Genomic DNA, 24,130 nt, shown 5'->3' with positions numbered 1-24,130 from the left:
TAGGATTGATTTGCACTGAGCAATTTAAAAGAGTGGCGGAAAGTTTATTGCCAGTTCTTCTTGCCCGCTCTACGCCCTTGACTTGCGAAGTGGTAGTAAATATAATTTTACAATTAATTGAACTTCTTTTTTGACGTTCATAAGTGTATTTGTTTACCTAAATGAATAAACATATTTTGAGTTTGAGTTTGTCTATCTATCTATCCTTAATAAACTCCCTTAATTTGATGACTAGGTGACGAGGCTTACGTCAACGTTTTTATAGATATTTTTATGTTTAAAAGGCTAGAATCCCATGCATGTATATAATGTGGACTAGTTTTCGCTCTTAGACGCCCATTTCGTTCATTGCGCGTAGCGAATTTAGCCAGCCTAGCTCCTTCCAGAAACTTAGTAGCTTCGTAGGCACTTCGCAGGCTTCACGGAACGACCACGCTGCTTTTTATTCGTTGGAAAGCCACAACCACGCATTCCAGGACTACGTGGGTGACTGTTTCCTGTGAGGTGAAACAACCTCTACACAAGGGACTGTCTGTCGCGCAAAGGACAAAGGGATGTTTAATAATAATTTATTGCAAGAATATGGTACAAAAATGTGTAAGATGGTACAAACGTAAGTTCGTATATTCTGCCACACACAATGGCGCGCAAATTTGACTCTAAAGCAATTTTACATTTTACATTATTAGTCATATGAATTGGTCAATTCTTATATTATTTGTATCGTACATATCATATCATACGTTATTAAATTTTTATTTATTAAGGTGACAATTACACTATCATTATTTTGAGATTAAGTCTATTGAGGCTTAGAAGTCACTAGTGGCTATAATCCTTGATGCGAACATTTTTAAGACACATGACGTTTGACAGCTGCACAGATGATAGTATAATATTGTAACACGAATTAGACAAATCTTGTAATTTACATTTATGAGTCACTTTGCATATTCGAAAGCGCACATTAATGTTAATCACTATAGAATATTACGTTACATTACACTATCGGTAAAACAATTGTATTTGATACAAACACTATATTTTTTTATAATAAAATAATGATAAAAGTTGAGTAGACAATGCAACATGTTCGTTTGTTTGTAAATTGGTTATATTTATATTTTTAGTAATTCTATTTTTTTATTGAAATTGGTAAAATTGTTGTTTTGTTCAGTGTATATATTGATGGTTTGAGTCCACTGAAAAATTGTGTTCAGTGTTGCTGAATTGGACCCATTTATTAAAGTGTTTTTTTTTATGTAATAGGAGGCAAACGGGCAGGAGGCTTACCTGATGTTAAGTGATACCGCCCATGAACACTTACATTGCCAGAAGACACGCAAGTGCGTTGCCGGCCTTTTAATAAATGGTAGGTACGCTCTTTTCTTGAAGGACCCTAAGTCGAATTGGTTCGGAAATACTTCAGTTAGCAGCTGGTTTCACATAGGTGGTGCGCAACAAAAAGTGCCTGAAGGAACGCTCAGTTGTTGTTTATATATGTGTGTGTACTTCAATCAAATAAATGTTTTTTTTTATTTCTTTCATAAATGATAATAACATATTCTACATTTGATAGACATATCCATTTTAAATTAAAACATATAAACATTTATTATAATCATAAACAAACAAAACATAAATAAAAAACAGAGTATGTAAACTGTCTTGTTATTTTACCAGACAACATTATTAATAAACTTATCTTTTAAAATTACATGAATTGAATCCATAATAAAATATGATACTAACAAATAACTCGTACGTATTGAGAATCCACTAATGTATACAAATTACTCGGGTATATCATGACTAGACGCTGGAATTAATATAATATATTCATAAAGGATCCATGAAGTGGCGTAGCTAAGTGAAACTGGCATACATGGGAAATAGGTCTCGGAAAATTTAACAATGCAATTTTTGTTGTGAACTTAAACTAGATTTTATTTAAAGAATATTTGAATAAAATATATAATATACAGTATAAACTCTTTATAATTCAATGTACCGAGCGTTTTTTTTTTCGTTAAAGGGAGTGATGAGAAAGAGATAGGTGACGATGGTGCGTTTAGTAACTGAGACCAAAAAGCCCAACAGGCTTTGTAATCTAAGAATAATGGCACACGTGTTCATGATGAATTAATGAATGGGTTTTGTGTTAATCCAAACATATTAACACGTTTTTACACAGAGTTTTTCGTTATGACGAATGACGTTATAAAGAACTTACACTGTACCTAAAAGAAAACGTCTCTGTCGTGACAGGTAATTCATTGATATTGATATTGGGACATTAAAAAATCATCAGAATGTAGTAGACTAAATTTAGACGCCTGTCTGATGGCGACGTTCATCTCGTTCGTATTTTAATATTAAGTTTGTCATGATAACAAAAATATAATTTTGTATTAGAGAAACAAAGTTCTTTAAACTTTTAATTGTTGTGTACCTTTAAAAAAACAATTGCGATATGTTAGTAGATAACATTCCATTATTACATAGTTATAAAAGGAAGAACAAAATGGCGGAAGGGTAACTAAACAATGTCTGTCCACAAGGCACATATACAGACTAAATTAAACTAGATTAGTCAAAACAACTAATTACTAAGAATAGGTACTCTAAGTATTTACACTTAACGATTTCTTCACTTTAACATTTTACATACATTAGTTTACTTTGAATCGCCGAGGTGTCAAACGACAAAGTGACACCTGAAGTTAGTGTTGCTAGCGCCATCTATTTTACTGCCTATTAACCACATTAATATATGTTATTTTAACAAAACTGTTTTGTTTGATTGTACGATTGTTCTAATAAAATCTTTTATTTTTAGAAATAATCGACAACATAGCTCTTTGTCTTGTTATTTGATTATCCCGAAAAAAGATGCAGTAAGAAATTACGGACCACTCACCTCGTAGTATAAATACTATACTTATATGTTGTTTTATAAAACTATTTAAAAACAGGCCACGCGTACCATTTCCATATTGAATGCGCCACTTAAAACTAGGGTTTTAGCAGAATTTCCGACAAACTTCTTGAAAGCACGTTCTATGAGGTTTCCTTTGATATTTTTCGTCAGTACTAATTAGTCAAGTCCAACTCTATTCATTATTAAGGACTTGATGGTTATCATTTTTTACCTTCCTTACTCTTAGCTAAATGTACGGTATTTATATATTAGCACTAGGTAAATTATATTTTACTCCCAAGAGGAAAATTAAATTTTAAAAACTAGCATTACAGTTCTTGGTCTCAGAATTCTATATTTTTTATACTTTAAATAGGTAAAAAATCACCTGTCAATACGTGATATACACCATCAATAGGGTTTCTCATGATTTTTTACTTTGCAAGAGTTGATGCAGTCATCCTGACTAAACTTTGAATGCATGATTATCGGGTTGAGTATCCTATGCTGCTCAGACTGGTAAATACCCATCCCATCCAAACACATAAACATAGCTTTCATATTTTAAAATAAAAGCCTTTTTAACTATTTACTTATATTAACATAAAACCTTAAAAACCTTCGCTGACAACTGTTTTATTTATTTTAACATTAATTTGTTTTCGTCGCGGTTTAAACAATAGCTAGCGAATATTTTTATTTTAGTAACAAAAGCTTGCTAACGCTCTGCAAACAAAGCGAAAAAAATACAAGTTTTAATGTGAAACTTATAGACAAACATAACGATATTTTTATTTTATGTTTAATAAATAAAATAAAAAAATATTTACACTTGCAGACCACTTCGTACAGTATTATTTTTATGCTCGGCCTAAATAAGAAACCTGCTTGGGGGCGAAATAAACTATGATTACAGCATCTCTAAGTCTCTAAAATTGGCATGTTATTTTGATAAAAAGGTCCGAAGGTTTAATGCTATATATGAAGGATCCTTTCAGACTTTCTTTGCGACTTATACTTTCTATATTATAAATAACTTTTCCTAACTGGCTTTTATAAGTATTTGGCATTTACTCGTATAACTTAAAATATCCAAGAATATGATCACGTACTATCGATAGACACTACACCACACTTTGACAGATGAGAACACTGACAATTAAACGAATAATTTTGCACGAACTGCTTTAATTAGCTGTATAAAAGTACTATCCTTTATGTGGTAGAATACAATATTTATTTATTGCGCTATCGTACACACACATTACAATTTATATTACATTAAATCGCCGCGCCAGCTGTCTACTCTCCATTCGCCTGACGAATTTTCGATCAGGTCACGTGTCCTGACGCGAGTTTAACATTTTTTACCCATTCAAAAAAAGTGTACAACGCCGCTAAAGAAGTTTTCACTTCAAAAAATAGTTACTTAATTTATAAATAAGTATTACACACATACGCTTTATCTGGTTCGTGAACGCCTATGAATAATAACTAGATTTCAAAGACGGTCAAAAAGAAAACTAATTTAAATAAGGAACTAAAAAGTTCCTACGTGGCCCACAAATAAAATGCTTAATTAAACGGTTGTCATGGCAACTCCTTAAAATAGGATATGCAAATGTCAAAAACTCTTTTAAGATTCACTCGACTTAGCGAATTTGCAATTCCAGCAGGTACAATTGTAAAGTACTTATAAGAGTCATCTAATTTATTTTTTATAAGATTTGTGGATATAACTTCTAAATATCATATATCGGAGATTTTTCAGTTGTCATCAGCTAAATACTGTTAGATCACAGATATTAAGTATCTATTGATTTGTGTCCTTATTAAGGCGCCATCTATGGAGTACTTTTAGAGTTGAAATAAATTACGTAATTGTGCGTCATCCATACATCCTAGCTTCATCCATATATGGGTCTTAAGCCTAAGCGTTCCAGCATCCCTCTCCCCCCCATGTAACGGGCCGTAACATTTTTCTGTACCTTCCCCTCCTCCCTAGTAAACCGTTACGTGACTACCAAGTGACCATTTAAAAAAAATCAAGTAGCCTTTTAAAATCAGAAAACTAAACGTTCTGAAGGGTTATAAAACAATGTTACGGTACGCGTTAATCAATCCCCCGGCCCTGTAATGCATCGTATATTACGATGCAAGACTCCCCCCTCTCCTCAAATTCGTAACGTAATACTTGAACACTCTCTTAGACATCTGCGTCTATTGCAGTAATCATTTTCCTTCGCAAGGTGAGATCTGTGCCATATCATTGACACACATCGCTGACATTTTCACGACCTAATGATGCAGTCTACTATGCTGTAGATACAGCTACGGCGTAGTATACGTCTGTCGTAGAAGATACTTCTACCTACGTCAGTTACTTAATTGGACTTTTTATTTTTATTTATTTTATTCCATATCATTATTTTATCTTTACAGTTATTACTAATTCGATAGAACGACACAATATTTATACCCACACCGATTAACCTTGTTAAAAAAACATTAAAAAGATATATTTATATACCTAAATCTTATAACTAATAATATCGAAGGCAACTCTTGTGAACTCAGCCAGTGTACAAACAAATAGGTCTACCTCATCAGAAATTCTATTTATGATATGCATTGCTCGCGTGAGTGGTGCTTCGCTAACCAAGTTGGAATGTGCGCGCGGTACATCCGAAAGTTGAGACTTCCGCCTCAGGTTTTTACTTGGTACCCGTAGTGAGTCTCTCCATTATATCCAGATTATGAACCCGACCCGTAAGTATCTTAAATAAATACACTGACGTAGCTAGCTCTCTTCTAGGCGTAGCTGGTCCTAGCCCACCATACCAGAACAAACAGGGTCGGGTACATAAGTGGATACAAGGGATATACTCCATACAGTCTCTTGAAGAGGTAACGGGTGAATTTATTTTGTACTCGCTCCAACATGAGACTGTATTTAGCCTCATATGGCGCCCACACCATTACGTTGCACTCCAAGTGACTTCTAACTAAGACATTGTACGAAATGTTAATTGCACTGATAGTCGTGAAGCCACAAACTATTCGTAATATGAACCCCATGTTTCTGTAAGCCTTTTTGCATGTCTTATCTACGTGTTGCGCAAACCCAAGATTCGCATTAAAATATAGTCCCATATCTTTGACCTATTCTATCTATTTAAATAAATCTTTCTACTCTTTCTCTGACTACGATTGCTGTAAACCACTCAGAACGAAGATTTATGTAATTCTTTCGCTTTTTTATCCGTTTTATAAAGTTAAAAAAGTAAAAAAATAAATGGCATTTATTATATGTGTATATTTAATACGTTTATGTTAAGTTCATTTCACGGCCAAAAGGCATTTTCTTGTTTATTTTTCTTTAATGACTATCTATCTATCTATCTATCTAAGCAGACTTAGCGTAACGAATACGCTTTAACCCAATACCTAAACCACTATTCTAAGGATTGTATGATTATTTAATAGCTGCATGCTATCTTCACAAATTACATATTTTAAAATACAGATCTGTGAGATTAAACACGCTTTTTAAAAACGACATACATAATAAAAATCCACCGATAATGGTCTTTTAAATACTTTAGTAGTGAAAAACGAGGCGTTTATTGAAAAAAACAAAACTCCACCGGTCCACAGATATAACTCGATTTAACGGCGCTGATTCGATTCAGAGAGATTACTATAATAGGGCTGTCACAGATTTAAACTATTATTTTATAAAACATTAGACTTTTATGTGTGCATTTAACACTCGCTTGTACATTACGGGCCACTGTCTCCATAATAAACATCTTTTGTCCTAAAAAAAAATTAATTTAATAAACATATTTAGGCGTGATAGACAGTCACCTCGACGTCCATCGTACAACTGAGCGTTTTCTAAGGAAGTTTTTGCCGCGCACCACCACTATGTGGAACCATCTGCCCACTGAACTGTATTTCCGAACCAATTCGACTTAGGGTCCTTCAAGAAAAGAGCGTACCAATTCTTGAAAGGCCGGCCACACACTTGCGAGCCTTCTGGCAGTGTGAGTGTCCTTGAGCGGCGGTATCACTTAACATCAGGTGAACCTCCTGCCCGTTTGCCTCCTATAACATAAAAAAGAAGTCCCTTGTGTAGAGACTACTTCAGCGCAGAGGAATCAGTCATCCAACGTCCTAGAATGCGTAGCTGTGGCAATGAACAGAAATCCTCGGAGCAGTAAGGTCGCTCCGTGAAGCCTCCTGCCCGCAAAATTTGTCGACACGAACTCGTCATTTCCATACAAATTTCGTTTTCGTCTTTCTACATACACTACTATTAAGGCATCATGACTAAGCCCCCAGGAAACTTCTGAGCTTCAGTAAGCAAGGCTGGCTTAATTACCCAGAAATTTACTCACAACGGAACAAATGAGCGTATAAGTGCGGAAATTGAATCCACACTACTACTACTATACTTACTTGTGTGGTGAAAGAAAGCTTTGTGAGGAAACTGACATAATACCCAAACATCGACGACATGTATCTGGTACAGAAGATGTTCACCTTGTGACTTCACACTACTAGAAAAAAATTACAACGCAGGTATAGTTATGCTAAAACCAAGAGTACAACTACAAAAGCGCCACTTTTATTACTAAAATTATAACAGATAATGTTAAAAACATCACAGCGTTTAAAATTGCTTTATTACTTATTCTTTTGCTCGTTTACATTTGAGGTATCATTCATTCATTGTACGTGGTGTTAATTCAATTATAACGAATTGTGAACGAGTTCGAATTGCGGTCAACTTTCCCTTGAAAGACTAGATAAACTGACACAATTATTTTATTAATTAACACAACAAAAACACAAAAGTAGAATAAAATGGCAACCCTATCAATCATTGAGTTTGCTCCCTGTTTAAGGTTTTTAAATGGATTTCGAATGCGCCTCGTCTTATCGAGTTTCGGCTTGTTATTTATTAACGACTACATTTTTTTTCTTTTTTTTTTAAAGACAATTCACACCAATTGACCTAGTCCTATGCTAAGCTGGTGAAGCTTGTGTTATGGGTACTAGGCAACGGATATACATACATATTATAGATAGATAGACATATAAATACATATTTAAACACTCAAGACCTAAGCACAACACCAAATGCTCATCACATCGATGTTCGTCTCAACCGGGGATCGAAACCAAGTTCTGAATAAACACGTTGAGTGGTTATTCAGAACCTACAGTAACCAATACATTCAGATGAAATATTTCTGGTTTTACTGGTTTCACGTATGCCTAGCCAAAGGCTTGAGTCTCAACTTTGACACCAAACACCTAAACTGTATTTTATGAATGAGAATATATAACTATTTTTTATATCTCTACTGATAATCCCTCCCCAAAGTTGTTTTTTTTTATTTGTCATTAAAAATTTCACTCCCATTTTTAATAGCGATATTAATACTGTATTACAAATCGATTGTCGATAACTATCCATCACTAGAATTAATTTATATGGTAATCGTTTGCTGAGTGACACTTAGTATTAATATTTTAATACTCTAAAGACCATATGGACTCTTTTATATTGTAATAATTACTCTACACTAATTCATAAAGGTACTATAAGCCTCATTTACATATTGAATATTTTGCCCTTATCACTCTCAACATACACTATCTAATTGAAGGTTAACTATACGATTCTAGGAAGGACACGGATTTGGTGTCACACAAGTTTAAATATTATGAATAAGACCAAATACGGAATTCACGTGCTACGGTGTGCTTTGGACTTTGCTTTTGGATTATCTAATTAGTAAATGATAAAAAAATAAATTAGGTAAACATATGTAAGTTTAGTTTATCCAAATTCAGTTGGAGTAAAAAAAATATTTAATTAAAAACTTATTTATTTTTAAACTTCAAAAAACTATCAACAGCCTTAAATATATCGTCGGAAAAGGCAACAGGTTTTTCAAAAGCTAAATAATGGCCTCCTTCGTCAAGATTTGTTATACCAAGTAAGTTTGGATACTTCCAACGTAGAACAAAGTCGGGTGAATGGTATAGTTCATGCTTTGGTCGCAGCGCCCATGTGGGCACTGGAGTTGGTATTCTGAAAATAGATAAATACAAGTTTAGGTATTTTTATTTCGTAATTATCTTTGATAATTCATTGCTGCCTTTTTGTCCAATTAATTATTGTTTAGTCATACGTGAATTGTATGCCAATAAAGTTTATTTTATTTATTGTATGGAAAGTTTAGCACAGAAATGACGTGACTTCATCTTGACATTTCAATAGTGTCATGATCTCGTAGTGTCATTATGCTGGCATTACAGGACATATGGAGAAAGACAGCCTCAGTAGGAGGAAGAAGAAAGTTAGCGAGAGTGTTTGCTTTTTCACTTACCCTGTGCCGTGAAAAGAGAGCTCAAAGAAAAACTGTCTTGTAACTTATTTTCTAACGTAAGATTTTGTTTTGTTTACTTTTTATTTCTATCGAGTATATGCATTATTCATAATATATCTATGTACAATTAAAGTATGCTCCACTACGTGAAACGTTTAAATCTTATACGACTCTACTTTTGATGTGAACAATATAATATAGATACTGTAACAAAGAACCTTATAGTATATTTATTTATCTCTTTCACTAAACGCTTAAAATAAATTCCTATTTCGACAAGACAATACTGTTAACTTTGTAATAGACTTCAAACACCCGAAGGAGGTTTACAAATTGATATAAATTTTTACATCAACGGGAAACTGAAGAAATTTGGTATCAAGCCGATAGTCTAACCTTTCGGCCGTAATACTTACTGGGCTAGTACGTCTTCCATATCCTGATTAGCAGAAATCTCCTTATACAGCCTCAATGAAGTTGTTATACTTCCGGTACTCCAGTAGACCATGACGTTATCCACTAAATCTGTTGTGTTGTAATTGACAAGACCGCCGTCTTCTCTCAATTTATTTGATGGATCCGTTAATGAGAGAATTCTGTCGTTTATATACGCACACAGACCTACAGGTGAGTCCTGAAGAGCTATACCTAAAATAAAAACATAACGCCAATATTTATTTATTCACACTTCGTTATATTTATACAAAAACAAATAACGTAATACATAACAATTATAAGGGATGCAACGGACGGCCTTATCGCTAAAAAAATCTCTTTGAGCGATCTTTACGAACTTGGTATTTTGGTAGTACAGATCACTGCCGTGTAATGTTTTAAGGGGATAGTGATTACATTTTAAAAAGGCAAGGTAGGCCTTTTTAGCGTGGGAGAGTATTTAGACCGTAAGTTTAGACAAACAATTATAAATAACTTAACTGTTACTATTATTACGACATTATGATAATTAATATGGCATTTGCATGCCTATTTTTATATGGCTGATTGTTTACGGTTTTTTTATCAATCAATCTGGATGTGCCTTTCTTTGCAAAAAACGGGTTAGTTTTATTAAGGAAAGTTAACTTTCGTCTCTTTCTATCAAATTGACCCGAGAAATTATGCGATTGGATCTCCAGCTTTCTGGCCGATCGGAGCATCAAGGTCGTCATCGACGGAGCATGTTCCGACCTTAAACCCGTGAACGCTGGGGTCCCACAAGGCTGTGTTCTATCCCCGACCCTGTTTCTTCTGCATATCAATGATATGTTGCAACTTAGCAACATTCATTGCTATGCGGATGACAGCACTGGGGATACTTTTTACACTGGCCGGGCAGGTATTTCTCGGGCAGTTGTCGATGAGTACCGGAACAAACTTGTGTCTGAAGTCGAAACTCTACTACGTGGAGTCTCAGACTGGGGCAGACTAAACCTAGTCCAATTTAACCCCAAGAAGACACAAGTTTGCGCGTTTTCCGCTAAAAAAACACCCTTTGTCGCCACTCCTCTTTTCGAAAACACTCTTCTTAAAGCCACAGCCAGCATTGGAATACTTGGCGTTGACATATCGAACGACGTTCAGTTTCGCGGTCACTTGGAGGGAAAGGCTAAATTAGCCTCCAAAAAGCTTGGTGTGCTCAGCAAGGCGAGGCGGTACTTCACTCCGGGCCACCGCATGCAACTATATAAAGCGCAAATTCGGCCCCACATGGAGTACTGCTCTCACCTCTGGGCAGGGGCTCCCCAGTACCAGCTCCTTCCACTTGACCGTATACAACGCAGAGCGGTTCGAATCGTCGACGACCAATCCCTCTCCGAGCGGCTTGATCCTTTGGCGTTGCGTAGAGATGTGGGGTCACTCTGCATCTTCTACCGCATTTACCATGGAGAGTGTTCAGAGGAGTTGTTCGGATTAATACCTGCAGCTGAATTTCATCATCGGACGTCGAGACAGAATACGAAATTCCACCCGTATCACCTCGACGTCCGCCGTTCCACAACTGAGCGTTTTTCAAGGCAGTTTTTGCCGCGCACCACCACTATGTGGAACCAGCTGCCCACTGAGGTATTTCCGAACCAATTCGACTTAGGGTCCTTCAAGAAAAGAGCGTACCGATTCCTGAAAGGCCGGCAACGCACTCGCGAGCCCTCTGGCATTGAGAGTGTCCATGGGCGGCGGTATCACTTAACATCAGGTGAGCCTCCTGCCCGTTTGCCCCCTGTTTTATAAAAAAAAAAAAAAAAAATTGTATTTACTCTGTGATAAAAAGAGACAGAAGTTTAGTACCTGTGAAATAAGAATTGTTTTTTTTTAATTTAAGGTAAATAACAGTACATAACTGTACCAAAGTGTGAACCTGCAAGTTGGGAATTTCACTGTATAGTCCTATACTGTAGAGTTCCCATACTAACTAACATTATATTTTATATTTATTTATAAGTTCTTAAACGCCGTGTAAGCATAAAATTATACAAGAAATATGTCAACACAAATTGTACACACGTACACATACACATCAATTATATCAGAACATAGCTATAGGGCAAGCTTGCAAGGAAAAAATTTAAGCAAGCAACCACAAAATTAAAAACATAAAATAAATACGTAATAACTAAAAAAAATAATAATAACCAAAACTAAATATAAACTTAAACGCTTAGTTACGGTATTGGAAGATTGTTATTTTAATTAAGTTGTAAGAGCGAGTTAGCCTATTCATTGGACCATTAAAAGTAGCTAATAAGCTAGGTGTAGTAGGTATAGAATAAAAAACATAAGACTTTTAGTGACTGGCCCTGGTGTTACACTGATTAACTTACTAACTGTCGTTTTAAAGCAGTGATACTGATGTACTTACTGACTGTAGTTTTAACCCAGTGACACTGATGTACTTACTAACTGTAGTTTTAACCCAGTGATACTGATGTACTTACTAACTGTAGTTTTAACCCAGTGATACTGATGTACTTACTGACTGTAGTTTTAACCCAGTGATACTGATGTACTTACTAACTGTAGTTTTAACCCAGTGACACTGATGTACTCACTACCTGTAGTTTTAACCCAGTGATACTGATGTACTTACTAACTGTAGTTTTAACCCAGTGATACTGATGTACTTACTAACTGTAGGTTTAACCCAGTGATACTGATGTACTTACTAACTGTAGTTTTAACCCAGTGACACTGATGTACTTACTAACTGTAGTTTTAACCCAGTGATACTGATGTACTTACTAACTGTAGTTTTAACCCAGTGATACTGATGTACTTACTAACTGTAGTTTTAACCCAGTGACACTGATGTACTTACTAACTGTAGTTTTAACCCAGTGATACTGATGTACTTACTAACTGTAGTTTTAACCCAGTGATACTGATATACTTACTAACTGTAGTTTTAACTTTCAATTTCCAGCGTAGCACGATTAATAAAATGAACTGACAATGCAAAACATATAATATGTTACTGCAAGTCCAAATAAGCGGTATCAATAGTATGTTTATTAATTTCTCCTTACCAATACTGTCAGGCTTTGTGGCTTGCAGGTGCAAATATCCAAACTCTTCCAGGTAATAAGCCAATTTATCACTCAGAGGGTACATTCTGTCCACAAACTCGTTGCTGACCAACGAAGGCCACAAACTACCAATCACCCACAACCAGTCTGCTATCTTTGAGAAATTGACTGGGAACGTTGTATGGAATCCCAGGACCTGGTTAGAGAAGAGGGTTGCCATATGCGAGCCAATGTTGTGTCCAAGGTTGCCTCCATGTACGTAGAATTGCTTGTGGCCCAGTCTCTCCATAAGGTTTCTCATGACTATTGCTATTTGGTAGGTTGTGAGTCCACGGCGTACTGGACCCTTAAATTAATATTTGTACAGTTTTTATTACAATATAAATGTTATTAATGATTGAAAACAGACAAAGTAATATCCAATATCCCAAAATAAAAATTGATCTTAAATCATATTTTTTTAATTCTCGAGTCTCGAGAACTAAGTGTCTTCCCTTTAATAGAGACTGTAAGTGTTATTGGACAGTTTTTTATGTTAAAAATCCATATTAGTAAATTAGATTTAAATTACTTTTTAGTAAGGCTAGATCGTATCGATCCTTTTATAAAACGTTACGATGCGGGGCGGGGATTTAGTTACGCGTTAATGTTAATATTATTTTCGACTGTCCAGTACTTTACACCACATAATAGTTTTAGGTGTAAAGAGTTACTAGGTGGTGAAGAAACGTTATATTATACTTGGGTACTGTACTGTACTTGCGTACAAAAAAACGTTACGCCGCGTTACTTGGGGGGGGTGTCACTAATCGCCAAAAATTGCGTGACGTAATACTTGAACGGCCCCTTCTCTGTTTGTATAATGTTTTCGACATCAAATTTCCCTTATTTCAAATCTTAAAAAAAAAACCCTTCAAATCACAACATTCACAGGTGTGCATTACATAACAACGGTTATGTAATGCACACCTGTGAAAATCCAAAGCCTGGCAAGCTAGGTACTATCAGCTCGAATACGAAGTCATATCCCGGTTTGGCCGTAGTCAAGAGAGGTACAGATTCATAGAACTCTTTGATCGATGTTGGCCATCCATGTAAGAGGAGAAGGGGGATAACCTGAAATAACATGCGGATTAAACCCATTTTGAAATAGCACAAGTATATTTATAACATTAATTAATTCATAGCATTCTCTCTTATATTTAATAATTTTAGAAATATTGACAACTTCTATCTCAGGAATTGATTACTTCAATTTACATTATATTTACATATCGATTTATTAAGATAAGTCCTAATTTATGGTTAGTGCACTAGCCTACTTCAATTGAAACTCATAATTTAAAATATCTTATTTGTATTAAAACAAAATGTTGTATAATCTTTATAAGAAAGCTTTATATTTATTTATACATTACCCCGTTAACGATAAATGCCGCTTATTTTAAAAAGAACCTTTAAAGAGTGTTTTAAAAATCGTTGTGTAAGGTTTTTGCCACGGACCACCACTATGTGAGTTCCACTGAATTATTTTTGAATTATTAATTATTTTTGGAACTAATTCGAATTATTCTTAAAAGGACGGCACCGTACTTGCCTTCTAATATGTGTCCATGGGCAGTTCAGTTAACATCAGATGAGTCCAATTGTTCTGTTATATAAAATAAACCCGTGTCTATAATATTTTTTAAAGACACGGATACAATGTGAGGTCCTAGTGTTTTAGTCATTATTATTATTAACTCGCGCTCACCTTAACATTACTTCTCTTTGGTTTCACGTGCATATAATGTATATCCAGCCCTTGTATATTAGTTTTGTAGTGCTCATACTGATTGAAATACCGCGCTCGCTCTGGGTACTTATATTTGAACTGCCAATTCCCAAATATTTGCCCGAGAACGTCGGAGTTTATACCGTATTCGGATGTCTCTTTCAAGCTTTTGACACGAGGCGCCCGTTTATATGTATCGAACTTACGCCGTTTGTTTTCGAGCATCTGCAAATACAAATTTAAAGTACAAATACCAACTTCGATTTAATATAAAATTAGTTTTGTCTTCTATTGACATAACCTATACAAATTTAAAGAAAAAACTTTTTAACCGGATTAAAGTTATGTATTATTATATTAATAGAGATAATGCAACTTTCTCTTCAGCTATGATACTTTCTGACATCCAACACCTTTTGTCTTCAGTCACCGTGACCACGCACGCTGTAAAGCACGCGAAACGTCGGTTAAATTTAAAATTATGTTAAATAATTGTAAATTTATAATTATACGTAACTTTAATCCGGTTATAAAGTTTTTTCTTTAAAATTAGTCTTTTCTTTTGAACACATTTTTTTTAGAAAAGTATTTTAGAAATCGGTCCAGTAGTTTTTTACAATTTCTGTCTAAAATGAATATGCCACGCATTTTCGAAGGTTTTCTTAAGACAGCAAACTCTAACAAGGACCGAATAACATAAATAGTATGATTCTGTCATCAAGTTCAAATTATATGGTACATCTACATGTATTGACATTTTATTGATTGACAAATATACAGTATTTTTAACAAATCAAGTCAAGACAAGGCGCTTTGCACTCAACATGGGGCTTTTAAAAACTATTTACACAGATTCAAACTGAACACGAAAGAACTGACCAAATGGAGGTTCATTTACTTATTGACTGTCCCACTTTCGAAAAAGCAAGGTGCGATCTGAAGTTCGAGACTGGCTTGAATCCCGTGGTGGGATATCCGACAAGTTTGCTCGAACACAGATCGCAGCTGGATAAATTCTCCTATGTTAAAACGATTAAATTAATGAGTGGATTGTCTATAAAAAATAAAGCTTATAATTGTAACGGATTTCGTACAATGTTTGTCTAAAATTAATTTTTATTCCGCATAATAATAATTTCAATTAAAACAGAGAGAAGTTCTAACATTTCAACAATTCTTTTAACAGTTAATTAAGGGAAAGTTATAATTGGAATCTGTATTGTTTACAAGGATTCTCCTTGAAACTTGGAATGGAAACAATTTGTTGAAAAACTTCAATTAATAGAATGCTTTAATTTGTTATTTATACAGTATTGGAATGTAATGTATTTCTATCTAATTACATAATTTACGTTACAACCGTTCATTTTCACCCCTCTACGATCAACCCCAATTTTTTACTATAGTAGATAGTTATTTTTATTGATAAAAAAAAATTACTACAAATAATATACATGGGAAAACAACGTTTTCCGGGTCAGCTAGTATTAATATAAAAATTAAACTAAAAACAAACCAAGAAAACATAAAATATGACCTTTTCATAACTAATTATAAATAATGCAAATCTTTTGAATTCAGGCAGTGTGTAACTAAATATATCCGTCTCACATGCAATAATATTCAGGATGCACAATACACGCGTAAATGACAAAAGCAATTGCGACCGATTACCACGCCGAGTGTGATTACTTGGCACACCCAGTCTTTCTAACATTTCCGCTTTATATATTCTACCTCTAAGGCCATTAAAAAATATAATGTGATAGTAAGGTTCCTCCTTACCTCTAAAACTATCCTACCATAACTGAGACAAACAAAGTTGGAATCATTACTGGATAAAATGGGTTTGGTTCACAGATAACTATTTGATATTATTATTAGATTACCTAACGTAGCTTCGGTCTAATTATTTTAAATGTTTTCATTGCATTGCAACAAGTATATATATATTATACCTAGCAAAATTCTTTAATATTATAGTACAAATAACTATATATTAGATTTACTTATTTGTAGTAAAAAAACGTGTGTGTACTTACGTACACACTACACACGTTAGAAGTTATACTTCTTTGGCATAACAAGATATTTTTTTATCTTTCGCCTTATTTTGTTGTTTGTAGAAAAAACGACACTAACAATAGAAAAAACTTAAATGTTGACTGTAGCTCACTTCAGGGTGTCGGTTTTTTGTGACGGTGTGCGCGTGCAATGTAACTCTCATAATTTTTCTCCAACGTGCCATAAGAAGTACAACTACAAAAGCTATTGTAATACTTGATTTTCATTTATGATATAATAGATGTTGAAGTTTGATCGTATCGATGATTTAATTTTATACTATGCAATTATATCTTTGTCTTTGAACCAGATGTTTTTCTCAAAACCAGTGTTTATATTAGCGAAAGACAAATCTCGACCTACTGTGGCAATTAAATAGCATGTGGAAAATATAACTGATATTATCTCTGCAAGAGCAGTGTTGACCCAGTGGCCTCAGCGTGTGATTTTTATCCCTAAGGTTGTAGGTTCGATCCCCAACTGGGCACCTCTTGACTTTCTTACTATGTGCGCATTTAACATTCGCTCAAACGGTGAAGGAAAGCATTGTGAGGAAACCGACCCAAGACGGCGGCTGATCACCCTTGCCTATTAGATTGACAAATGATCATGGAACAGATAAAGAAATCTGAGGCCCAGAACTAAAAATATTGTAGCGCCACTGATTATTTTTTTAAATTTTAATACGCGGCTGATATACTCGTAGCCTGAAAGCTAAGAGCTTTTTCCCTCAATAGATAAAAATGCAATTTTATTAAGCGACTTATTACACGTTATCTGTAGTTAAAAGTTTTCAATTAAATAATTTGTTCGCATGAATTTTACATTTTGTAACATTTCAGATATATTCTTAAAAATAATTTAACTCTACATCTATAACTTACGGCCTCATGAAAAACAATTCTGAATTTCCTGATATCAGTGTTCTGTGTACAGTTGCTCCCCCAACAGGTGTCCAGATCGAACTTCGGCAGGTCAGGGACGCTTGTCAAGGTTATGTAGAACTGTAGCGCTCCCACTGATACTATTACTACCGCTATGGATGCGAAGAGAAGGAATTTCTGTAAATAGAATAGATTTTTATCCAGCTGGTCGTGTCCTTTACCGCAAAATACAGCATAGTTATATGTTATAATAAGGGAAGTATGGAACAGTTGAAAGAGAAATGACATAAGCATCAAATTGCGCCGCGGCTCGCCCATGATTATTGTAAATAAAAATATTACCCATGTAGCCGATTTATTTATCTATTTATCTATTTCGCGAGACGTGTAACACACCATTCGTGAACTAGTTTATTGTAATTAATATAGTGTATCTTGTTTTTTTTGGTAAAATTTGAGCGATAGAAAAAAATCCCTGGACACAATGGACACGTAGAGTATTATTAATAAAAAAAAATATCAAATTTAGTGTAACAAATTCTAACCAAATATATGGGCAAACGAGCGGGAGGCTCACCTGATGTTAAGTGATAGTGTCGTCCACGGACACTCTCAATGCCAGAATGCTCGCGAGTACGTTGCCGGCCCTTTTAAGAATTGATACGCTCTGTTCTTGAACCCTAAGTCGAATTGGTTTGGAAATACTTCAGTGGGCAATTGTTCCACATATTGGTGGTGCGCGGCAAAAACTGCCATGAAAAACGCTCAGTTGTGGAACGGCGGATTTCAGAGCACTACAATATTGCCAATCATTTAATCTTTAAAGTTTTGAAAATTATTTATGACGAAAGCTTTTTATCACAGATCAATAAAAGATTTCTTCTAGTTATTGCTAATGTTTTTTTTTTGCTGATGCCGTGTTAGTACAGTGGTTGATCATGCAACTCTCAATTTATTTATGTACATAAGAAACACTTGCTTGTCCTATAACCCACTTACTACTACCACACTAAGAAGACTAAACACTAATAAGTGTATTAACCTAGTGAAATGAACGCACTGGCATGTCTTAATCCCAAAAATTGGCGCACATCCTTAAGAGACTAATTTTACAAGTTTATAAAAACAATATTTAAAAAAAACGCTTAACAGGTCCCGTGGGATGACTTCATGAACCTGTATGCGGCTTGTTATAAAGTATTTAGTAATGAAAAGCTCACACGATACATTAAATACGCGGCCGATACAGCCTGAAAGCTAAAAGCTTTTTCCCTCAATAGATAAAACTGCAATTTCATTAAGCGATGTATTATCTGTAGTTAAAGGTTCTCAATAAAAAAATTGTTTCACGTAATATTATTTGCATGAGAGTTATTGATCGTACTAATAAACAATTTTGTAAGGATGTTCAAAAAGGTAGGATGATTTTATTAATTTAAATCATGTTACAACCTCCGTGTTCTGTAAAACTTGATACGATCAAGTTCACTTGCGAAGTCAGTTTGCCAAATCGCCGTGATTGGTCAATTACTTCTCTTTCTTAAATTTGCTCGCTTAAACAGGACGTGGTTATTCTTTTATTTATTCCCAAAGCCATAAAATAAGGACATTAATTCAAGTTTTCCTATACCAAGATATAGCAATCAGTCGAGCAAAGCGGCACGGCCGTACTATTCTTTTCTCGTAGCAGTTCAGGCCAATTTCGACTATAACCTCGTTGTATAGATGTAATTGATGGAATTGGAAAATGAATTAAAAGCCTGAATTTTCAGTTACCAAGCACTAAACAATCTAATTTAATATTATATTTTGAGATACGTTGTTTCCATGCGATTGCCAAGTCCATGTATTTATTTAAAACATATAAGAATTGTAATATTTATATGGTCACTATAAAATGTTGTTAGGCTATCCAATTACTTTAAAACTTAAGACAGCTCACTTAAGTAGGGACTGAATAAATTGACCGACTTGGTATTACATTGATCTCACAACTTTTTACGGTATGGCGTTGCGAGACTTGGATTTTTTACAAATTCTGTTTTTGATAGCTTTCATTTCCTATTTAACGTAAATTGCCTACGGTTGCGTGATCGACCTATCGCTGATTAAAAAATCCCGACAATCAAGTTCGCAAGTGAATTTTAGTGTCGGGATTTACTGAATTCAACTGCTTGAATGACAAGAAACGTAACGAATAATTTTATTAGACCCTTTTTTATACATTTGGAAGAGAGAATTTATGTTTTGCACATCGACAGTCCAAGAATACCAGCCCTGCGATTCTGTAACTCACACAGCGGTTTTCGAATCGGCGGTCGCTCTCAAATCAGTCGCGAAGCAGTCATTTTATGATTTGGCAATCTGAAAAGGTGGGAGCTTGTAGTTTATTGTTTATCAGAATGCCAAATCATAAAATGACTGCTTCGCGACTGATTTGAGAGCGACCGCCGATTCGAAAACCGCTGTGTAAGTTCGAAAAGTGAGTTACAGAATCGCAAGGCAGGCATTGAGTTTTTGCAACGAAGTATGTAGCAACGATTTAATCAAGGTTACATATTTCCAATTTGACCCCGATGGTCCATATTTGTCATTCAAGGGTCTTAAAGGTTAAGGTCAAGTTCGAAATCTTGAACTAGAGTATGTATTGTGTGTCAGCATAAGAATTACCGTACTTGATGAACACTAAATTGGCAGAAGCTTTACTGGGAGTAATTATATTACTCGCTCGCGAGTACAGTGATATCGGGTAGTATTATTGATTTACTGTTTTGTATATATCTAATGAATCATGTGTCATTGTTATGTGTTGAGTGGATCAAATAACACAGAGCATAGTGTCTTCCAAAAGATCGACTGTAAGTTGTGCTATGGAGCCTCATAGCCTAGCGGTCTTATTAAGTGGCAGCTAGGTGAGGGGTACCGGGTTCGATTCCCGGTTCAAGAGCAAGTTTTAATTTAATTTAAATTTGTTCTCAGCCTTTGGCAGGGTTGTGCGGTACCGGGCGAGTGCTTAAACCGTACATGGAGGACACGGTCGAATTTCTAAAGACAAGCACGAATTATAAAAAATCCTATATTTGACGCTGGCTAATGCACAAATCATGCCAGAGCCATTATGAAAAAAAAGATGTGCTATCTGACATTTTCTTTTGTTAAATATTATATGTAAATTAGGCTAGACTAAAATTACTTATTAGGTTAAGTTAGAAGAAAATCCAATTATGCGTCAACCAAGGGACAAGTTTCTAAAGAATTAGGAGTACCAGTGTTCGAAGTTTCGCAACTTTAGTCATTTAGAAATTATAAATTTTGAAAATCCGTATAGAACTTGCTATTTTTATTTGTTAATAATTTTAATAAATAGATATTGATGCACTGCTTTTGGTTTTGAAATCCAAAATAAACAGTGAACACTCGTAGTCATACATTTCATACATGTATACAAACATACATGTATGATATCAAATTATAATTTACATTTTCATATTATTCAACGCTAACGTAAAAGAAAAAATGGAATTGGCCTGTCTACACCGAAGTATCGAAGACATCAGCTGCCATCTACACATTTTTATTCATATGAAGTCTATATACTACAATTTAATATAGTTGAAGCAAGCAAGTATTTAAACGTAAACTTTAATTTGTGTCCGTGTTTTTCACATTCATAACTTAACATTAGATGTACAATTGTATTAGAAACAATTGTTGTTTAGTAAAAAATACTTAAACAAATTATCAACTGTTTTTAATTGAAATAAAGTAGTATTGGAGTATTAATTACACTATAAATAACACCTGGTATTTACAAAGTAAACTCTTCATACTGAATAAGTTCCTTCAAAGTTATATAACTAGTACTACGGACGACGGGCGTAAGTACTGTTGATGCAACAATAAACAGTTCTCTGAATCCTCTTTGGTTATTTTGAATTTGGAACACTTTAATTATTCAAGAGCAGTGTTGGCCTAGTGGCTTCAGCGTACGACTCTTATCCCTAAGGTCGTAGGTTCGATCCCCAGCTGTGCACCAATGGATTTTCTATCTATGTGGGCATTTAACGGCTCAAACGGTGAAGGAAAACATCGTGAGGAAACAGGCTTGGCTTAGACCCAAAAAACGTTGACGGTGTGTGTCAGGCACAGTAGGCCAACACGCACAACAAATGATCATGAAACATATACATAAATCTGAGACCCAGACCTAAAAATGTGGTAGCGCCACTGATTTATCTTTTATTAATTTTATACTGGCTTTTTGTTCTCTTATTACTTAGAGGACTCCCAGATTGCCATGGAAAGTTATTTTATAGCCACCTTCATGGTCTGGAGATTTTTTTTTTTTTTTAAAGACAATTCATACCAAATGACCTAGTCCCATGCTGGTGAAGCTTGTGTTATGGGTACTAGGCAACGGATATACATACATATTATATATAGATAGACATATAAATACATATTTGAATAGCCAAGACCTAAGCACAACACCAAATGCTCATCACATCGATGTTCGTCTCAGCCGGGGATCGAACCCAGGACCCATGGATTCGCAGTCAGGGGTAGTAACCAGTAGACCAATGAGTCGTCAAAATGCATTTTGTATATATATCTAATGAATCATGTGTCATTGTTATGTGTTGAGAGGATCAAATAATACAGAGCATTGTGTCTTCCATAAGATCGACTGTAAGTTGTCCTAGCTGACATTTTCTTTTGTTAAATATTGTATGTAAATTAGGCTAGACTAAAATTACTTATCAGGCTTAAGTTAGAAGAAAATCCAATTATGCGTCAACCAAGGGACAAGTTTCTAAAGAATTAGGAGTACCAGTGTTCGAAGTTTAGCAACTTTAGTCATTTAGAAATTATAAATTATGAAAATCGAATAGAACTTGCCATTTGTATTTTTTAATAATTTTTATAAATAGATAGTGATGCACTGCTGTCCCATTGGTTTTGAAATCCAAAATAATGATTTCTTTTCTTTAGATTTTTTTAAAATTTAATTTTAGTCATAGTAGCAGTTATAGCATGTTATTTTTAGTATCTTTTTGTTAATTAATTATGCATCTCTTGTACTTTACCCTCTGTAGGTGTTTCTTTTTTTTCTATTGATCCATTTTAGGGTTGCCTGGAAGAAATCGCTTGTTAGCGATAAGGCCGCCCGTTGCCTAATAACTTATGTAACCTACTTACTTTTTGTTTTTTTTTCTATATTTATAATTATGTGTATTATGGCAATGAAGTGTAAATAAATAAATAAACAGTGAACACTCGTAGTCATACATTTCATACATATATACAAACATACATATATGATATGATAACGCTAACGTTAAAGAAAAATGGAATTGGCCTGTCTACACCGAAGTATCGAAGACATCAGCTGTCATCTACACATTTTTATTCATATGAAGTCTATATACTACAATTTAATATAGTGGAAGTAAGCAAGTATTTAAACGTAAACTTTAATTTGTGTCCGTGTTTTTCACATTCATAACTTTCATTTAGATGTACAATTGTATTAGAAACAATTTTTGTTTAGTAAAAAATACTTAAATAAAAGATCAACTGTTTTTAATTGAAATATATATAATTATAGCCACCTTCATGGTCTGGAGATTTTTTTTTTTTTTTAAAGACAATTCATACACACCAAATGCTCATCACATCGATGTTCGTCTCAGCCGGGGATCGAACCCAGGACCCATGGATTCGCAGTCAGGGGTACTAACCACTAGACCAATGAGTCGTCATTGACGGATATATACAAATTAAAGGTGTACTTTTAGAGCGATCCCAGCTGATAATAAAAGTGAATCTACAAAGTCTTATCAATTATCAAATCTTTTCATGTGTTTAAAAATATATTTAAGATAAATTATATTATTTATATTAAATAGTCTACATAATCGTTTTACTTACACTAAAACCTCCCTTTTTCTCCACATTTTTAGCCTCATTTTTCACACTATCTTTTTTCTTTGCCATACTGTCCGCACGGTCACTACAAACTAATTAATTTGGACTTATCTTCATCGATAATGTTATCTTTGGATTATCCAAACGTAACGTGTTATCTTGAATATTACGTGTCGATTTGTAAATTGGTCAACGACTTTTGATAAGTTATAAATCACTGGCCCAAAATATATATAATTTGATTATAAAACTTGTATAATACAAGTTTCTATGAGAGTTTCTATGATCATTATAGACGCATTGGGACTGCAACTATTATTTATTTATTAAAATTAAGTTTTACAATATCAAATAAAAATGGCAAGTTCAAAACACGGATATTCATTATGTATGTTTTCGAAATAACAAAAGTTGCGAAACTTCTCGAACACCGCTAAAAATCTCCCTTGACTGAGACAGTATTGGAAATACTAATAATTGTGATACGTTTTATTAATCCATGAAATATTATGTAATAATTATTATTTGTTTGACAAACATATAGATATGCCTTGAAAGTACTATAATAATACTTATTGTTACTAAAAAATACAAATACTTATTTCTGGGTGTCAGCTATAATTTTCGTTATT

The 24,130-nt window shown here is 34.3% G+C and overlaps 1 protein-coding gene across 1 annotated transcript; it reads right to left on the bottom strand.

Annotated features, from left to right (window-relative positions):
- Nucleotides 1–8,805: 8,805 nt before the first annotated feature.
- On the bottom strand, nt 8,806–23,628 carry LOC125059440 (juvenile hormone epoxide hydrolase-like). Its single transcript, XM_047663868.1, has 7 exons — nt 23,502–23,628; nt 17,571–17,747; nt 14,602–14,847; nt 13,818–13,964; nt 12,849–13,194; nt 9,744–9,975; nt 8,806–9,029 (listed from the first exon to the last, which is right to left on the bottom strand). The coding sequence occupies exons 1-7, from the start codon at nt 23,565–23,567 to the stop codon at nt 8,819–8,821; spliced, it is 1,425 nt and encodes a 474-aa protein (XP_047519824.1). The 5' UTR covers nt 23,568–23,628; the 3' UTR covers nt 8,806–8,818.
- Between the last annotated feature and the right edge of the window lie 502 nt (nt 23,629–24,130).

This window comes from Pieris napi, chromosome 19 (genome assembly GCF_905475465.1).
Source record: "Pieris napi chromosome 19, ilPieNapi1.2, whole genome shotgun sequence".
Lineage (NCBI taxonomy): Eukaryota > Metazoa > Arthropoda > Insecta > Lepidoptera > Pieridae > Pieris > Pieris napi.
The sequence above is the reverse complement of the archived record's forward strand: the minus strand, read 5'-3'. Positions and strand labels throughout refer to the sequence as shown.